At 41.7% G+C, this 19,478-nt stretch overlaps 1 protein-coding gene across 3 annotated transcripts; it reads right to left on the reverse strand.

Annotated features, from left to right (window-relative positions):
• Positions 1 to 5,986: 5,986 nt before the first annotated feature.
• On the reverse strand, positions 5,987 to 18,211 carry LOC121292647 (B2 bradykinin receptor-like). Of its 3 annotated transcripts, none has more exons than XR_005946307.1 (2): positions 18,034 to 18,211; positions 5,987 to 6,439 (listed from the first exon to the last, which is right to left on the reverse strand). XR_005946307.1 is itself a non-coding variant. In XM_041214892.1 (2 exons), exon 2 carries the CDS (start codon positions 10,444 to 10,446, stop codon positions 9,361 to 9,363), a length of 1,086 nt encoding a protein of 361 aa, XP_041070826.1. In that variant the 5' UTR covers positions 10,447 to 10,453; positions 18,034 to 18,211; the 3' UTR covers position 9,360. The 3 variants fall into 3 exon arrangements, 1 of the variants encoding a protein (XP_041070826.1); XR_005946308.1 differs by lacking the exon at positions 18,034 to 18,211 and adding an exon at positions 9,343 to 9,367; XM_041214892.1 differs by lacking the exon at positions 5,987 to 6,439 and adding an exon at positions 9,360 to 10,453.
• Between the last annotated feature and the right edge of the window lie 1,267 nt (positions 18,212 to 19,478).

Raw genomic sequence — 19,478 nt, forward strand, 5'->3', positions numbered from 1 at the left:
ATCTGTAGTGGTGCCAACAAGCCACTCTTGGTGATGACCATTGAAGTTCCCCACCCAGAGTACCTTCTGTACCCTTGCTACCCTCACTGTTTCCTCCAAGTGGTGTTCAACATGGAGGAGGCACTGATTCATCAGCTGAGGGGGGACAGTATGTGGTAATCAGCAGGAGGTTTCCTTGCCCATGTTTGACCTGATGCCATGAGACTTCATGGGGTCCAAAGCTGTTGTTGAGGACACCCAGAGCAACTCCCTCCTGATTGTGCTGCCACCTCTACTGGGTCTGTCCTGTTGGTGGGACAGAAATGGTGATGGTAAGCTATGACCTGTAAGATATGATTCTGTGAGTATGACTATGTCAGGCTGTTGCTTTACTAGTCTGTGTTACAGATCGGGGGTGGATTAATTTAAACAGCCTTGAATTCTCCTCTCATCACCTGTCTGTAAACAGAAAGGTATTTTTAATTTCTGACTTCCCATTTCATAAATGGTGGCATGTTTACCCCAACCTTTCACTTTGGAATGATTCAATCCTCGCACAGCAAACTCGAGATAAGGTAACATAACAGGCTTGGTTTATTTTACAAACACACACAAAACGCTGGAAGGGGTTTTCACCACACCTGCCCCTTTTGCACTCATACAATAAAAGAGGGATAAGGGAAAGAAAGTGGTTCAGGGCAAGTCCACAATAAAAAGAGCTATGGTTTCACATGAGTCCAGAGTCCAGAATCAAAAGTCCAATGGCCTATTCCTTTAGAGGGTAGCAGGCTGATTGTTGCAGGATGGATCTGTCTTTCCAGATGTGAGGACATCCATAATGGGAGAAGGCACATGGAGATGAATTAGTCTTGAAGGTACAAATACAGAAGTTCCAATATTCCAGTCACAGTGTAGATGAGGGCCAGGCAACTTTAAACCTGGACAGAACTCTTTCTTCTTGCTACCTGTTAGATGATAAGATGGTAGATGCCTGGGTTAAGTTCCACACTGCAATATTACAGGCTCAAACTGCTTGGGGGAGGTCATGTGACATAAATCTTGAAGTGTTTAATAGAGGAGTCGGGGTCCCTTTTGTCCTTTTCAGACATACTGGGCAGAATTTTGCCCTTGATGGACGGGCAGGCCCCAACAATTCCTGCCACTGAAACGGGCCCCGCCGCCATTTTGAGTGGGCGGGCCAATTAAGGCCCGGCCAGCGGGCCGCCTGACAGGAAGCGCAATGCACTTCCTGTGCAACGGGGGAGGGATTCCCCAACTGTCAGAGTGTGCTCTTTTGCGCACATCTCCCTGAGACTAAGTGATCACTGACAGTGCTTCAAAGTTTAAAAATAGAAAAATAAAAAAATTATTAACATATCCCCCTCATGTGACAATGTCACACGAGATCGGACATGTTAATAAATATCACATAAAAGTTTATTAAAGTTTTTAAAAACAGACATGAAACCTCATCCCACCAGTGGATGAGTGTTCATTTTTTTCAGAAGCCCGCTGGGGCTCCTGGCCTTCCTGTCAGCCTTAAGGTTGGACGGGCAGGGCCTTTAATTGGGTTAATTATCCTGTCAACGGCCTCAATTGACCATTGACAGGTCGGCGGGCGGACAGCTGATTTCGCTGTCCGCCCGCCTTCCTGAGTATTTAAATGGGGCGGGATGACACCGGGGGAACCCCAAACATCATCCTGCCTCATTTTCTCATTGGTGAACAGGCCCTGCCCCCAACTGGCCGACAGAAACATTCTGGCCACCATCTCTGATGGCTGGAGCTCTCCTTAGAAATGTAAAGGGGTGGGTGCATTTCTTTGGAATTTGATTGTCAGCTATCACAGAGAGCCTTAGCACCTCTTTAAAGATACTGAGATTCCTGCTGATGCCCGAAAGTTGGAAATTCCTCTGTATGAGTCATGGCTGGTCAGGGTAAAATCTTGCCCATTTTTAAAATAAAAATAATACGTTTATAAAGGACCTAGGTTGATGTATATATAAATATATCTTTTCCTTCCTGTGTTCTGGCCGGGACATATGTGAGATAGCTCTCCCAATTTTGGCACAAGCCCCCACATATTGGTAAGGAGGACTTTGCAGGGTTGACAGGGCTGAGTTTGCCATTGTTGTTTCTGGTGCCTAGATCGATACCGGGTGGCACATCCAGTTTAATTCCTTTTAGACTTTGTAGTGGTTTGATACAACTGAGTGGCTTACTAGGCTATTTTAGAGGGCAGTTAAGAGTCAAGCACATTGCTGTGGGTCTGGAGTCACACATTGATAAAGATGGTAGATCTCCATTCCTTCATTAGTGAATCAGATGAGTTTTTACCACAGTCGACAATGGTTTCATGGTTATCATTAAACCTTTAATTCTAGTTTTTATTGAATTCAAATTTCACCATCTGCCACAGTGGGATTCAAACCCAGGTCCCCAGAGCGTTACCCTTGTTGTCTAGATTACTAGTCCAGTAACAATACCACCATGCCACCACCTCCCCTAAATCACTCTTCAGAAGCTTAAGTATTCGAGGGTTTCTATTCCATTGGACATCTTCCCCCGCCACACTCTCACCTCCCACGTCTCCCACTGATTGGTTCTTTAGTTGGCACTGGACCTATGTGGCCTGGGAGATGAGCGTCGCTGTGCTGGAGATGTTGCCATTGATTGGGCCAGAATACCGACAAAGGCAGACTTGACAAGCAAAAGTGGGCAGTCTCTTCGGCCTGGAACTTTTTGGAGAAGAGCAATAGCATCATGATTTCAAGGTTGATTGAGAGTCTGCTGACGGATTGTGTCTAGTGGGCATTGGAGAGCTTCCCAAAACTCTGCACTTGGCCTCATCTTCATTGCCCATACATCACCAACGCCTGATGCAGGACGCATTTTGAGAGACATAACCACATCATGTATCCATCATTTATATTTGTGCCAGGAGGCAATTTACAGACCTGAGCCATTTGCTCTATTTTCCCCTCTATATTATTTTTCAGTTGCACTATAGCAACACGGGTTATGGTATTACTGATGTAATTCTCTCTTTTTTTTTTGGTTATGCAGAAGCAATTGTACCTGAAGTGAATTTCTGTTAGGACAATTAAAATGTATTGATTGATATTGATGAATGATATCTCTGATATCTTTCCCAACATAAATCTGTCAATCTCAGTCTTGAAAATTTCCAGTGCCACCGCCACCCCCCCCCCCCCCCCCCCCCCCCCCACCCCCCCCCCACCCCCCCCCATCCCACAATACCATCAGTGTTTTGGAAGAGAAGTTACCAATTCCAGCTATCCCTTGTGAGAAAAATGGCATAAAACACACAAGAAAATTTGGCATAGAGCAATCAGATGACTTTTAACCCTGCATCAGAGTTGATTTATCTTCCATATCTAAAGTTTAACGAGTCCAAAGTAGACCAACAGGCATTCAAACCAAGTCACCTACAATAGGAACACTACACACCTCTGAATAAATTAGTTTACTTCCTCTAACCAAAGAATCCAGACACTTAGATAAGCATAGTGTATCATTAATTTATTACATTTATGAGAACACAAATAATATAGTAAGAACAAGCACTAAAGTTACTGAAAACATTTGGGTATATATTGTTAATTAGTTTAGATACAAGATCAGTTTATTACATAAACTCAACATCAATTGAACAAGGTTTACTCTCATTGCCCTACAGCATATAAATATCAAAGCTCTTTTACTGCTATCTCTGCCGTCCTCCAATTCTAGCCTCTTGTACATCATCCTTTACTCCACCACTGCCCGCCATGCCTTACCTGCTTGGGCCCTAAGCTCTGGAATTTCCTCTTTGGAACTATCTGCCTCTCTCTCTCATTTTAAGAAACTCCTGAAATGCCAACCTCTTTGACCACCTCCTCATGTGGCTTGGTGTCGAATGTTTTTCTAATCACTCTCCCGTGAAGTACCTTTGGATAAAAACAAAAAAACTGCGGATGCTGGAAATCCAAAACAAAAACAGAATTACCTGGAAAAACTCAGCAGGTCTGGCAGCATTGGCGGAGAAGAAAAGAGTTGACGTTTCATGACCCTTCGACAGAACTTGAGTTCGAGTCCAAGAAAGAGTTGAAATATAAGCTGGTTTAAGGTGTGTGTGTGGGGGGCGGAGAGAAAGAGAGAGAGAGAGGTGGGGGGGGTGTGGTTGTAGGGACAAACAAGCAGTGATAGAAGCAGATCATCAAAAGATGTCAACGACAATAGTACAACAGAACACATAGGTGTTAAAGTTAAAGTTGGTGATATTATCTAAACGAATGTGCTAATTAAGAATGGATGGTAGGGCACTCAAGGTATAGCTCTAGTGGGGGTTTTTTTATATATAATGGAAATAGGTGGGAAAAGGAAAATCTTTATAATTTATAATTTATTCCTTCCTTTTTTTTCCAATAAATTATAAAGATTTTCCTTTTCCCACCTATTTCCATTATATAAAAAAAAAAACCCCACTAGAGCTATACCTTGAGTGCCCTACCATCCATTCTTAATTAGCACATTCGTTTAGATAATATCACCAACTTTAACTTTAACACTTATGTGTTCTATTGTACTATTGTCGTTGACATCTTTTGATGATCTGCTTCTATCACTGCTTGTTTGTCCCTACAACCACACCCCCCCACCTCCACTTCTCTCTCTCTCTCTCTCTCTCCGCCCCCACACACACACACCTTAAACCAGCTTATATTTCAACTCTTTCTTGGACTCGAACTCAAGTTCTGTCGAAGGGTCATGAGGACTCGAAACGTCAACTCTTTTCTTCTCCGCCGATGCTGCCAGACCTGCTGAGTTTTTCCAGGTAATTCTGTTTTTGTTAAGTACCTTTGGATGTTTTACTGCACTAAAGATAGTAGATAATTGCAAATTGTTGCAGTTGCTGATTCCTTGTAACAAGTTTATACAGGCATCCAGAATGTTCCTGGTAAGATATTACACTCGACAATTGGTCTTCATGCAACTTTGTCCTTCTAGGTCAGCCTGTCGTCCTCTTATGCCACCTGTTGTTTTCCCTTATACCTAATCTTGCACATGCTTGCAGTATTTTGGATCAATCCTGATCTTGGTCTGTCTCTATTTGTAAAGACTTAGAATCATGGAATAGTGGAATCTTACAGCACAGAAGTGGCCATTTGGCCTCTCATGTTTGTGCTAGCTCATTGAAATAGTTATACGATTTAGTTACATGCCCAAGCTTTTTCCTCATAACCCTGCAAAATGGTATTTTACAAGTACATTATCAATTTTTTTGTCAGTTCCTATAGAATCTGATTCCACCATATCTGTAGAAAGTGTGTTCCAGATCCTAACAAGTCACTGTATGAAAAAAATTTCACCATTTCCCCTCTACTTCCTTATCCAATATAAAATCTATGACCTCAAGCTACTGGACCATCTGCCAGAGAAAACAGCTTCTCCCTACTCGCTCCATCAAAAACCCCTATAATTTTGAATACCTCTATTAGTTCTTCCCCTAACCTTCTCTGGACTAAGAACAACTCCTGCTTTCCCAATCTGTCCACAAGATTCATGGCCTGAGACATGTCATGTAATAGAGCAATGGATTTGAAACTTTTACCTAAGCTCCCTTAGTAGTTTACATTATGAGCATAGTCTTGGTTTAGTGGAGCTCATCCTCTGTAATCTTCCTACTGGACATTAATTATCTTCCAGTGGAGGTTTGTAAAGACAGATGAAGTTAATGAAGAAGAGGGGATACAGTGGGGGGGGTGGGGGGGTGGAGTTTTAGGGCATGTTGGAGCTTTCACAAAGTGGGGGAACTTGGAATTTAAATAGATATGTCCAGTCTATGGTAGGACGGAGTGTAAATGGGTTGTGGATGGGAATTAAATGGGTAGGTAGAGCCTATGATAGGGTAGAGTATTTGTTGTGAAAGTGGATTAAATGGATAGGGATAGTCCATTCAAATCACTCAACTGCCAATTGCCAATTATTATGATTCTATGTTCGTTCATGATCTGGAAGAATTCCCACCTTTTCCTGGGATCAAAGTCTTTGACTTGGATTTTGTCATCCGATTGTGCGGCAAATAGTTATATTTTGCTGAGCTATGGTGAAAGTGAAGGGGAATGGGACTAATTGGATAGCTCTGCCAAATAGCATATACAAGGTACAATGGGCTAGACAGCCTCCCTCAGTGCTGTCCCTCTCGCTCGTAGATTATGTTAAATAATTTGCATTTCGGTCATATCTATTTCCATTATATATTCTGAAGGAAAAATCCTCTCCTCCGACATGACCCCATTTTTCTTTTCCTCCACTTCTGGAAGTTGGTGTTTCGTTTCTTTGGCAGCAATGGCTCTCCAGTATATTGCCATGATTCTTGTGTGAGCCAAGAAAGCAAATGTCAACAGGCCAGTTAAACATTGTGGTGACATGGCAGCTAGCCTCAATCCTGTAGAATCTGTTTGGGTAGGGATGAGAAATAGTAGCGGTAAGAAGTCACTTGTGGAAGTCATTTATAAGCCCCTAACAATAACCACACTGTAGGTTGGGGTATGCAGGATGAAATAATGGGGTTTGTGAAAAAGGTACAGAAATAATCATGGCTGATTTTAATTTATATATAGATTGGACAAATCAGATTGGCAAAGGTAGCCTGATGATAAATTCATAGAGTGTTTTCATACAATTTCTTAGAGCAGCATATTTTAGCACCAACCAGAGAGCACGCTATACTAGATTTGATATTGTGCAATGAGACAGGATTAATTAATGACCTCATAGTGATGGCACCCCTAGGTAGCAGTGATCATAATATGATTGAATTTCACATTCAGCTTGAGGGAGAGAGGAGTGGATCTAAGACTAGTATTTTAAACTTAAAATAATTATGAGGGGCATGAAGACAGAGCTGGCTAAAGTGGACTGGGAAATTAGACTAAGGGATAAGTCAGTAGTGATGCAATGGCAGACATTAATGAAGATATTTCAGAATACTCAGAAAAGATACATTCCAGTGAGAAAGAAAGACTAAGGGAAAGACACACCATCTGTGGCTAACAAAAGAAGTTAAAGATAATATCAAATTGAAAGAAAACACAAAACTTTGCAAAGATGAGTGGCAAGTCAGAAGGTTGGATAGAATATAAAGAACAGCAAAGAATGGCTAAAAGATTAATAAGGAGGGATAAATTAGAGTACAAGAAAAAACTAGCTAGAAATATAAAATCAGATAGTAAGAGTTTCTACAGATATTTAAAAAGGATAAGAGTAAGTAAAGTGAGCATTGGTCCTCTATAGAGTGAAAATAGGAAATTAATAATGGAAAATATGGAAATGGTGGATGAAGTGAACAGATATTTTGTGTCTGTCTTCATTGCACAGGATACAAATAACATCCCATAAATAATTGTGAATCTGGAGATGAAATGGAAGGAGGAACTTAAAACAATTACAATCACTGGGAAATGGTGCTGAGAAAATTATTAGACTAAAGGCTGACAAGTCCCCAGGTTCTGATCGACTGCATCCTGGGGTCTTAAAAGAAGTAACTGCTGAGATAGTGGATGCAATGGATTTAATTTTCCAAAATTCCCTAGATTCAGGAAAGGTCCCATCAGATTGGAGAATAGTGAATGTGACTCCTCTATTAAAGAAAGGAACACGACAGAAAGCAGGAAACCAAAGGCCAGTTATCTTAAAGGGAAATTGCTGGAATCTATTATTAAAGGAAGTTTTAGTGGGGCAGTAAGAAATCTCAATGCACTCAGGCAATGTCAATATATTTTTGTGAAATGTAAATCATGCTTGACTAATTTACTGGAGTTCTTTGAGGAAGTAACAAACAAAGTGGATAAAAGGGAATCTGTGGATGTGCTGTACTTAAATTTCCAGAAGGCATGTGACAAGGTGCCACATCAAAGGTTACTATGCAAAATAAGATCTCATGGTAAAGGGGATAACATATTAGCATGAATAGAGGATTAGTTAGCTACTGAAACCAGAGAGCAGAGATAAATGGTCTTTTTCAGGTTGGCAAGATGTGACAAGTGGCGTGTCAGACAGATTGGTGCTGGGGTCTCAACTATTTACCATTTATATCAATGAGTTGGATGAAGGGACGGACTGTATGCTAGCTAAATTTGTTGACGACAAAAGTAAGTTGTGATGAGGACATAAGGAGTCTGCAAAGGGACATAGTGAAGTTGAGTGAGTGGGCAAAAATTTTGCAGATGGAGTATAATGTGGGAAAATATAAACTTGTCCACTTTGGCAGAAAGAATAGAAAAGCAACATATTATTTAAGTGGAGAGAGATTGAAGAACTCTGAGGTACAGAGCGATCTGGGAGCCCTGGTACATGAATCAGGTAAAGTTAATATGCAGGTACAGCAAGTGATTAGGAAGGCAAATGGAACATTGTCATTTATTGCAAGGTTAATAGAATATAAAAGCACATATGTTTTGCTACAGTTGCACAGGGCTTTGTTGAGACCACATCTAGAGTACTATGTACAGTTTTGGTCTCCTTATTTAAGAAAGGATGTAAATGCATTAGATGCAATTCAGAGAAGATTTACTTGCCTGATACCTGGGATGGGGAATTACCTTATGAGGACAGGTTGGACAGAGTGGGCCTGTAAGAGCTGATCTTATTGAAACATACAAGATCCTGAGGGGATTTGACAGGGCGATGCTGAAAGGATATTTCCCTGTGTGGGAGAGACCAGAACTAGGGGCACAGTTTAAAAATAAGGGGCCCCCCATTTAAGACGGAGGTGAGAACAATTTTTTTTCTCTCAGAAGGTTGTGAATCTTTGGAAATCTCTTCCTGAGAGCATTGGAGGTAGGGCTATTGAGTATTTTTAAGACAGAGGTAGATAGATTCTTGACTAACAAGGGAGTCAAAAGTCATTGAGGGTAGGCAGAATGTGCAGCTGAGGCTACAGTCAGGTCGGCCATGGTCTTGTTGAACGGTAGAGCAGGCTAGAGGGGCTGAATGGCCTACTTCTGTTCCTAATTCATATGTTTGTATGTTGTCCTCATCCAGCTGAGGGTACATTGCACCAGGAGTCATGGGATGGTGACAGGCAGCTCTTTTGCAATCAGTTTTCTTCCTAGCTCAAGGGCACTGAAGGATATAACATGTCTCCTGATGCACTGGATGAGACCAACTATCTTGACAAAGATCAGTGACAGGCCTGGGAACCGCACCGATGTGTCAGCTACATTTTATTCCATTTTTAAAAATTTACAAAATTTACATTTATTTTGCTACAGCGCTCCTGTCATTTACAGAAAGAATAAATGTCACAGCAGTCAATGTCACCACATCAGATGTAATAGAACAGGCCATGTAAATTACAGTAGGAGATGGTTCTCTTCATGCCTGCTCCCTATTTAACTGTTTACTCTTTCCCGATGTGCTCTCGATTGTTAAGGAATCACTGAAATTCCACGATGAGCTCCTACTGGCTATGGTTTGGATATAGAGCTCCTTTGCTTTCTTCCTGAATTGCTTTCCCACAAGGACATAGAGTATGGGGTTGATACAGCTGTTGGTGAACGCAAGAAAGGTCGCAATCTGATTGCCGTTACCAATCACACTCTGCCAGATGCAGCCCGACAGTAAATTTGTTTCGTTGAAGATCTTGAGGAACCTGAGGAGTTGAAAGGGCATCCAGCAAATGACGAAGACCAAGAGGACAATGAGGACCAAATATGTGGCCTTGCTTTCCTTGCGCACTTGCTTGAAGCGTTGCATTTGGTTGTTTCTTAGAACTTTTAGGATTTGGAAGGTGCAGTAACTGATGATGGCAGCAGGCACTAGGAAGACAATGACTATCAGCACAATGTCCATCTGCAGCATCCAGGCTTCATGAGGATACTTGAGTAGGCAGGCGGAGATATTCAAGTGTTGAACATCGATCACTTTTCGGAATATGATGACAGGGCTGCTCATCAACAAGCTGAACATCCAGATGAAGAAACAGTTAATCTTAGCACATGAAACCGTCCGTATTCTGCTGTGACTCAGGACTTTCACCAGAGCTAGGTAGCGGTCGATACTGACCATCGCAAGGAGGTAGACACTACTGCAAAGATTCATGTAAAGAACAGAGTTGACGTAACGGCAGAGGAACTCTCCGAAGGGCCAACTGAAGCGTCGGGCAATGTTGGTGGCCCAGAAAGGGAGACAAGCCAAGAGGAGTAGGTCGGCACCAGCTAGATTTCCCAGGTAGATCTCTGCCACTGTGCAATGGCTTTTGTGTAAACACATGACAATCAAGACAAAGCTGTTTCCTACAAGACCAGTGATGCACACCATCATTATGTAAATCGGTTGAAAAGTGTAGAGCCATTCCCAGAAGTTACCTTCAGGGCAATAGTTCGAACCATTGGAGCTGTCAATGGTGCTGAGATTTGAAGTTGTTATCAGGAACTGGTTTGCTGTTGTGTTGACAATCATTGAGACACTGTCAGTGAGAAAAGAGACAGCATATCAGTTAGATTTTCTACCAAGGATCCATAATTGTGACTGCATCATGGAAGCATTGGTTCATAGAAGCACAGATACATAAGGACACAGCTATACAGGAGTGTTGATACATAGGAAGAAAACATAAACTGCTTTGGAAAGTAGTTACCAGCTATGACCTGGTACCAGCAATCTTGTCTCTAACCTAGGTAGGTCACATGTTCAAGTCCCATTACAGAAATTTGAGCACAAATTCTAGGCTGATGATCCTGTGTAGTAATGAGAGAATACTACACTTTTTTTAACATTCATTCATGGGATGTGGGTGTTGCTGGCATGGCCAGCCTTTATTGTACATTCCAAATTGCCCTTAAGAATGTAATGGAAGGCCACCTTCTTGAACTGTTACAGTTCATGTGGTGCACGTACATCTGAAATGTTGTTAGGGAGGGAATTCTAGGTTTTTGATACAGTGACAGTGAAGGAACGGTGATATATTTCCAAGTTAGGATAGTGTGGGACTTGGAGGGGAATTTGTAGGTGGTGGTGTTCCCATGCATCTATGCCCTTGTCCTTCTAGGTGGCAGAGGTCACTGGTTTGGAATGTGCTGTTAAAGGAGCCTTTGTGAGTTTCTGCAGTACATCTTGTATATGGTATATTTTCAGTTACAGTGGTGCAGGGAGTGAATGTTTAACCTGGTAGATGGGGTGTGAATCAAATGGGATGCTTTGTTCCAGATGGTGTTGAGCTTCTTGAGTGTTGTTGGAGCTGCACTTATCCAGGCAAGTGATGAGTATCCTGTCACACTCCTGACTTGTGCCTCATGGAGAGGCTTGGGGAAAATCAGAAGAATTACTCAGCACAAAATTCCCAGCCTCTAACCTGCTCTTGCAGCCACACTATTTATATGGCAGGTCCAGTTAAGTTTCTGGTCAATGATAGCTTAGTTGAACATCAAGGGTATTGGATTTGGCCAATGCCTGGCACTTATGTGGTACAAATATTACTTGTCACATACCACCCCAAACCTGAATGCTGCACTGTTGGTGGGTACTGCTTTTCAAATGAGATGTTAAAGTGGAGACCCATCTGCCCCTTTTTGTGAATGTACAAAGCTAAAACAAATTATTTATCTTCTTGTTGTGTGGGACCATACTGACCTCTGTAACAACAGTGACTACAATTTAAAAAGTACTTTGATTGCTATAAAGTGCTTTGGGATGTCCCAATGTTGTGAAAGGTGCTAGAGGAATGCAAATAATTTTATTTTTTCCCTTTCTGATATTAAAAGGAAAAAACTTCAAATGAGTGAGCATCAGACTTTCTGGCAACACCCTAACCCTACCAGAATGTACTTGAAATCTAAATCTAAATCTAAAAAGTGCTATGCAGCACTTATGATGTTTTATTTCAGTCATCCAACATTCATAGGAACATAGCAACATAGAAACATACAAGCAGGAGTAGGCCATTCAGTCTCTCGAGCCTGCTCCACTATTCAACTAGATCATGACTAATTTACCTCAACACCATCTTCCCACACTCTCCCCATATCCCTTGATGTCATTGGTGTCTAGAAATCTATTGACTTCTGCTTTGAACATACTCAATGACTCAGCCTCCACCACCCTCTGGGGTAGAGAATTCCAAACATTCACCACCCTCTGACTGAAGAAATTCCTCCAGACCTCAGTTCTAAATGGCCTACCTCTTATTCCGAGACTGTATCCCCTGGTTCTAGAACCCCAGGCAGGCAGGGGAAATATCCTTCCTGCTTCTACCCTGTCAAGCCCCGTGAGAATTTTGTACACTTCAATGAGATCACCTCTCACTCTTCAAACTCAAAATCTTTCCTCTTAGGATAATCCCACCATCCGCGCGGTTAGTCTAGTGAACACATTGCAATTCCTCTCTGGCTAGTATATCCTTCCTTAGGCAAAGAGATCAAAACTGCACAAAATGCTCCAGGTGTGCTCTAACCAAGGCTCTAAACAACTGCAGCATCACTTTCTTACTCCTGTACTCAAAACCTCTTACAATAAAGGCTAACATACCATTTGCCTTCCTAATTGCTTGTTGCACTTGCATGTTAGCTTTCAGTGACTTATGAACAAGGACACCCAGGTCCCTTGGGACATCAACACTTCCCAATCTCCCACCATTTAAGAAATACTCTGCATTTCTGTTTTTCCTATCAAAATGGATAACTCCACATTTTTCCATATTACATTCCATCTGCCATGTTCTTGCCCACTCACTTAGCCTATCTAAATCCCCTTTGCATCCCCCTCGACTCACAATTTTGTGTCATCAGCAAACTTGGAAACATTACATTTGGTTCCCACATCCAAATCATTCATTTGGATTGTGAATAGCTGGGACCCAAGCACTAATCCTTGCGGTGTCCCACTAGTCACAGCCTGCCAGCCTGGGAATGCCCCATTTATCCCTACTCTCTGTTTTTGCTCCATTAACCAATCCCCAATCCATGCTAAGATATTACCCCCAATCCCATGTGCCTTAATTTAGCTTACTAACCTCTTGTGTGCATCCTGATCGAAAGCCTTCGAAAATGCAAATACACCACATCCATTGGTTCTCTCTTATCTATTCTGCTAGTAACATCCCAAAAACTCCAACAGGTTTGTTAAACATGATTTCCCTTTCAGAAATCCATGTTGACTCTGCCCAATCCTACCATTATTTTCTAAGGTTCCAGTTATCACATCCTTTAAAATAGATTCCAGCATTTTCCTTATTACTGATATAAGGCTAACAGACCTGTGGTTCCCTGTTTTCACTCTCCCTCCTTTCTTAAATAGTGGGGCGACATTTCCTACCTTCCAATCTGCAGGCACCATTCCATAATCTAAGGAACTTTGAAAGATGATCACCAACGCATCTATTATCTTTGTAGCCACCTCTTTCAACACTGTGGGGTGAAGATCATCAGGCCCAGGGGATTTATCAAATTTCAGTCCCATTAATTTCTCCAGCACTACTTTTTTTTTTTTACTAATACTAATTTCTTTTAGGTTCTCTATCTCACTAGTCACTTGACTCCTCAATATTTCAGGGAGGTTTTTTGCATCTTTCTCCATGAATACAGACACAAAGTTTCTCTGCCATTTCTGTATTAAGCATTACAAACTCTCCTGTTTCTGCCAGTAGTGGGCCCACATTTGTCTTTACTAATCTTTTCCTTTTTACAAACCATTCCTCTTCACAGAGTTTCCTTTGTTTATTCCAGGAGAATAAATTTCCAAGTTCATGCTGCTGGAAGGGTAGGTTTGTCAATCCTCTAGGATTACCCCGAAGTCTCCAAAAATTGAAAAGATAGCACTAGGACACTGCTGCAAGCAATAGACATATGTATCTGTGCCTTGCCAGTGACACCCATGAATGAATGTTAAAAAAAATCACGCACAAGAAAAAATTATGGTGGGCATTAAAAAGGTGTATCATTTTCAATGCTTTTGTTTATCAAACTGGCTAGTGGGAATACAAGGGTTGTTTGACATGGTGGGGCCATTGGGAGGTGTTAGGTTGCCTGATGAAACCTTCAAAAAAATATCCAACGACAGACTCTCGGAACCAGAGTCCTATGCCTGCTGGCAGCGTAAATTTGAGGTTTGCAGCAGGGGGAGTTGAGGAGGTGGAGAGTAGGGGTGTATCTGAGCCCCAATCTCTGACATTAGCTGTCAGTGATCAAGACTCTTAGTCTGGTGCCGTGGTTTATGATTTCGCCTATTAAAAAAGAACTCCCGACTCTCCACACTCACCCCACTCACCAGTGATTAATACAAACAGGCCAAGTTCATTTTGCTTAATCCTCATAAGAATTACTTTGCTATGTTACTGACAGTCTTGAATTCAGTTTAGTTTAAGTGACTTTTTTCTAATTCCTTCAATTTGGTGGAATGTGGTTTCTTTCTTGAACAGAACTTTCATATTTAAGTGCCTGCCATGGCTCAGTAGCTAGCTCTCTCACCTCTGTTTAGGAAGGTAAGAGTGCAAATCCCATTCTAGACACCCAAGTACCATAATCTAGGCTGATAATCTTCAATGTAGTACTGAGACAATATTGCACTGTCAGAAGTGTCATCTTTTTGATGTTAAATTGAGGTCTACCCTGCAGTCTCAGGTAAAAGATCCCATGTCATTATTTGAAGTATAATGATTGTACTGTTGACCACAATAAAACTGATAAATGGGCACAGTGAGGAATGAAAATACAGAACTTCTTTAGACCAAAGCAGGGAATAGCTTTACACAATGACATTGAACAGAGCTGCACATTTCAATAATTTACAGACCTTTACACAATTGACACCATGCATATAGAACAACAAACTACATCTTTCAACACAGGGAACAGTTTTATACCCCAGCAGAGTACTTACTTACACAACAGAGAACACCTCTGCACAACAGGAACAACTTTATACAAAAAAATCTCTCACTTGCTCTTAATATCCATCTTTCTGTCTGACTCTCTCAACCGCTTTCTCTCCGCCAGCCTGTCTCCACCTCAGTTTCAGTCTTTCAATGTCTCCACTTATATTACTCAGTGCCTGCCTCTCTCTGATTTGCTCAATGACTTTCTGTCTCTCACTTTCAAAGTCCTGATAGAAAACCAGGAAGAAAATATGCATCTTTCCCTGTCTGTTCTATTTTGGATGGTGTAATACTTTGTGTTCCTGTGATATTGAATAGGCAGCTTGGACCTCCCAACACATGTTTCTAAGCCCAGGAAATTGAGCTATTTAAATGTAATGGTATTGCTTTAAAAGCAGAATTTCAAAGTTTGCAGATGACACAAAACTTGGAAGTATTGTTAATTTTAAGGTGGATAGTGATAGACATCAAGAGAACATAGAAAGGCTGGTGGAATGGATGGTCACATAACACATTAAGTTTAATATAGAGGACCGTGAAATTATACATCTTAGAAGGAAGATTGAGGAGTGTAATATAAAATAAAGTGTATAATTTTAAGGGGGTGGGGGGTGGTGCAGGAACAGTGCTGCCTGGGGGTATATGTGCACAAATCATTGAAGGTGGCAGGGCAGATTGAGAAAGTGATGGGATCCTGTGCTTTTTCAATAGAGGCTAGAGTACAAAAGCAAGGAAGTTATTGTGACTCTTTATAAAACTCTGGTTTGGCCTCAAATGGAGTATTGCAACTAGTTCTGGACAGCGTACTTTAAGGTTGCGAAGGCTTCGGAGAGGATGCAGAAAAGATTTACGAGAATGGTTCCAGAGATGAGGGTCTACAGTTACGTGGATAGATTGGAGAAGCTCGGGTTGTTCTCCTTGAGAACATTGAGAGGGTATTTGATAGAGCTGTTTAAAGTCATTAGGGGTCTGGGCAAAGTAGAGAGGGGATAAATTATTCCAAGTTTCCTGTGTGCAAATTGGCTGCTGTGTTTCCTACATTACAACAAGGACTACATTTCAAAAGTACTTCATTAGCTGTAAAGTGCTTTGACACATCAGGCGGTCACAAAAAAACATTACATAAATTCAAGTCTTTCTTTTCTTGGCAGAAGGTTTGAGAACCAGAGAACACCAATTTCGGTGATTGGCAAAGGAATCAATGGTAACATGAGGAAAAACATTTTGTTCGCAATGAGTGATTAGGATCTGGAATGCATTGCCTGAGAATGTGGTGGAGGCAGATTTAATCATGGCTTTCAAAAGGGCTTTGGTTTCGTGAGGGAAAAATAAATGCACGGTGACGGGAAAAGAGGCTGTGGAGTGGGAGTTGCTAAATTGTTCTTGCAGAGAGCTGCCATGGATACAACAGACCAAATGCCTCCCTTCTGTGCTGTAACCATTCTATGACTCTAAGAGCAGGGACCCTCTCACCAGTGCCCCAGTCAACATTTATCCCTCAAAGATAAAAATAAAAAACTGCGGATGCTGGAAATCCAAAACAAAAACAGAATTACCTGGAAAAACTCAGCAGGTCTGGCAGCATCGGCAGAGAAGTTGACGTTTTGAGTCCTCATGACCCTTCGACAGAACTAAGTAGAAATAGGAAAGGAGTGAACTATAAGCTGATTTAAGGTGTGTGTGTGTGTGTGTGTGTGTGTGTGTGTGTGTGTCGGGGGGGGCTGCTGGGTTGGGTCGGGGGAGAGAAGTGGAGGGGGGGTGTGGTTGTAGGGACAAGCAAGCAGTGATAGAAGCAAATCATCAAAAGATGTCACAGACAACAGAACAAAAGAACACATAGGTGTTGAAGTTGGTGATATATATCTAAACAAATGTGCTAATTAAGAATGGATGGTAGGGCACTCAAGGTATAGCTCTAGTGGGGGTGGGGGAGCATAAAAGATTTAAAAATATTTAAAAATAATGGAAATAGGTGGGAAAAAGAAAAATCTATATAATTTATTGGAAAAAAACAAAAGGAAGGGGGAAGAAACAGAAAGGAGGTGGGGATGGAGGAGGGGGGTCAAGACCTAAAGTTGTTGAATTCAATATTCAGTCCGGAAGGCTGTAAAGTGCCTAGTCGGAAGATGATCTGCTTCTATCACTGCTTGCTAGTCCCTACAACCACAGCCCTCCTCTCCACTTCTCTACCCCCACCCAACCACCCCCCCCCCCCACACACACACACCTTAAACCAGCTTATATTTCACTCCTTTCCTATTTCTACTTAGTTCTGTCGAAGGGTCATGAGGACACGAAGCGTCAACTCTTTTCTTCTCCGCCAATATTTATCCCTCAAACAACATCACTAAAACAGATTATCTGGTCATTATCACATTGTTGTTTGCTGGAGATTCTGTGCGCAAATTGGCTGCTGCCTTTCCCCCACAAAAATACTTGATTGGCTAAAAAGTGCTTCAGGGCACCATGAGATTGTGAAAGGTGCTATAGAAATGCAACTATTTGTGCTCCCGGATAAACCCTGCAGCTGTACTGGTTACTTTTAAGTCAAGCATCAAAAACTCAATTAAGAAAACATCTAACAAAACATTAGACTTCAAGGTTTATAAGATTGAAATAAAGGCACAGGTTCGGGGTGAAAGAAAATCAAATGTCACATAATCTATCAATGTGTACAGCTAGACACAAAGTGTCGATATTGAACTTGAAGTCAATAGGAATTAAAACTGAGCTGCCAATTCATTATCACTTTGGCACAAGAGTGTAGATTACCCTCATACAGAGGGGTCGAGAAGGCTGCTTCACGCTTCGGGTAAGATTCCTCTGCAACAACTCAAGTTGTTAACCTGCCCTGGCCTTTTCCTCAGCACTTTTCCACTTCTACCTCTCTGTACTCCTGTTGTCCAAACGTTGGCGGGGAGAATTCTGTCACGCGCTGGAAGTTTCTGTCCCTCCAAGTTATCTATCTGGCTTGTAGAAGGGTAGGTGTTACTGGGGGCGCTGACGGGAGACAGTCTGATCAGTCGGGTTGCCTGGACTTCCGATGGATGCTTCAATCCAGGAGCCTGGGCTGCAACTCGGTAGCAGTGACGATTATTGATCATTATTGATCATACCAGACTCTACCGCAAGGCATCGTGCGATGTGTAACTATGAGAATAGATCACCAAAACACTTACCTACGTGTGCAGAACTCCACAATTCAACTTTGCTTCGGTTTCTATTCCTGGAAAGAGCTAGACGAGTAGAGGAGCTGGTCAAGCTCTGTGTCTTTATCAGCCTCGGTGTAAGTACTTACACCAGCAAAGTGCTGCTTCATGTTGTAAATATTTAACAGAGGAAGTCGCTCACCCACACACTCACTTCCCCCTCCTCACACTGGAAACATTCAGTTCAGTTAATAGTGCGGATTTACTACGCCTGACGTAGATCAATTCATCCTATTTGTCCTTTAGTGGAATTGGTTATATAAACAGCGATTAGGCTGTTTGTTAAGTAAATTGACAGTTGACATATCTGTTACGACTGATAAATGCATTCAGAAAAATCCAAGCTTGCGTTTTGCAGTCCTTCCTGGGATTTCGGCTATTTGACTGTGTGGTAAACTGATAATTTCTTGTTTTCTTGAGCTGCCATCAGGTTAAAATATATTAGCAAACACCTTGGTAGCGTTAATGGAATCTAAAACAAATGTTTGATGCCAATAACAAATACGTTCTTTTTCCATATATCTGTTGGAACCTGCCCTTCTGGTACTTGTAGGCCTTATGTAGGGTTGTTATGCAAGTGGGGCAAGTTAGATACTTGGAAAGTCTCCAGATTAATCAGTGGCTTTCTTCACCCAGAGAGTAGTGACAATGTGGAATTGGTTACCACATGGGGTAGTTCTGGCAAATTGCATAGAATTCATTCATAGAATATAAGCGTCTCTGACAAGGTCAGCAATTATTACCCATCCATAGTAGCCCTTGAGAAGGTAGTAATGAGCCACTTTATTGAACCCCTGCAGTCTGTGTGGTGAAGATGCTCCCACAGTGCTATTAGGTAGAGAGTTGCTGGACTTTGGCTTAGCAACAATGCTGGAATGGCGTTATGTGTTTCGAAATCGGCATGTTATGCGAGTATAAAACTAAGAACAAAAAACGGCAGATGCTGGAAATCCAAAACAAAAACAGAATTACCTGGAAAAACTCAGCAGGTCTGGCAGCATTGATGCTGCCAGACCTGCTGAGTTTTTCCAGGTAATTCTGTTTTTGTTATAAAACTAAGATGTCTTGCTAGAACTGTACAGACCATTGGTGAGACTGCCCCTACTTTACTGTGTATAGTTTTGGTCTCCTTACTTAAAGAGGGATATATTTGCATAGGAGCAAGTTCAGAGAAGGTTCACTTGACTCATTCCTGGGATTTGGCCTTATCTTATGAGGAAAGGCTGAATAGGTTGGGCCTGTACCCACTGAAGTTTAGAAGAATGAGAAGTGATCTTATTCAAACATATAAGATTCTGAGGAGACTTGACAATTGGTAGATGCTGAGAGGATGTTTACTGTTGCGGGGAATCTAGAACCTTGGGGCACAGTTTAAAAATAAGGGGTCTTCCATTTAAGACAGAGATGAGGAGGAA

Source organism: Carcharodon carcharias, chromosome 20 (assembly GCF_017639515.1).
Source record: "Carcharodon carcharias isolate sCarCar2 chromosome 20, sCarCar2.pri, whole genome shotgun sequence".
NCBI lineage: Eukaryota > Metazoa > Chordata > Chondrichthyes > Lamniformes > Lamnidae > Carcharodon > Carcharodon carcharias.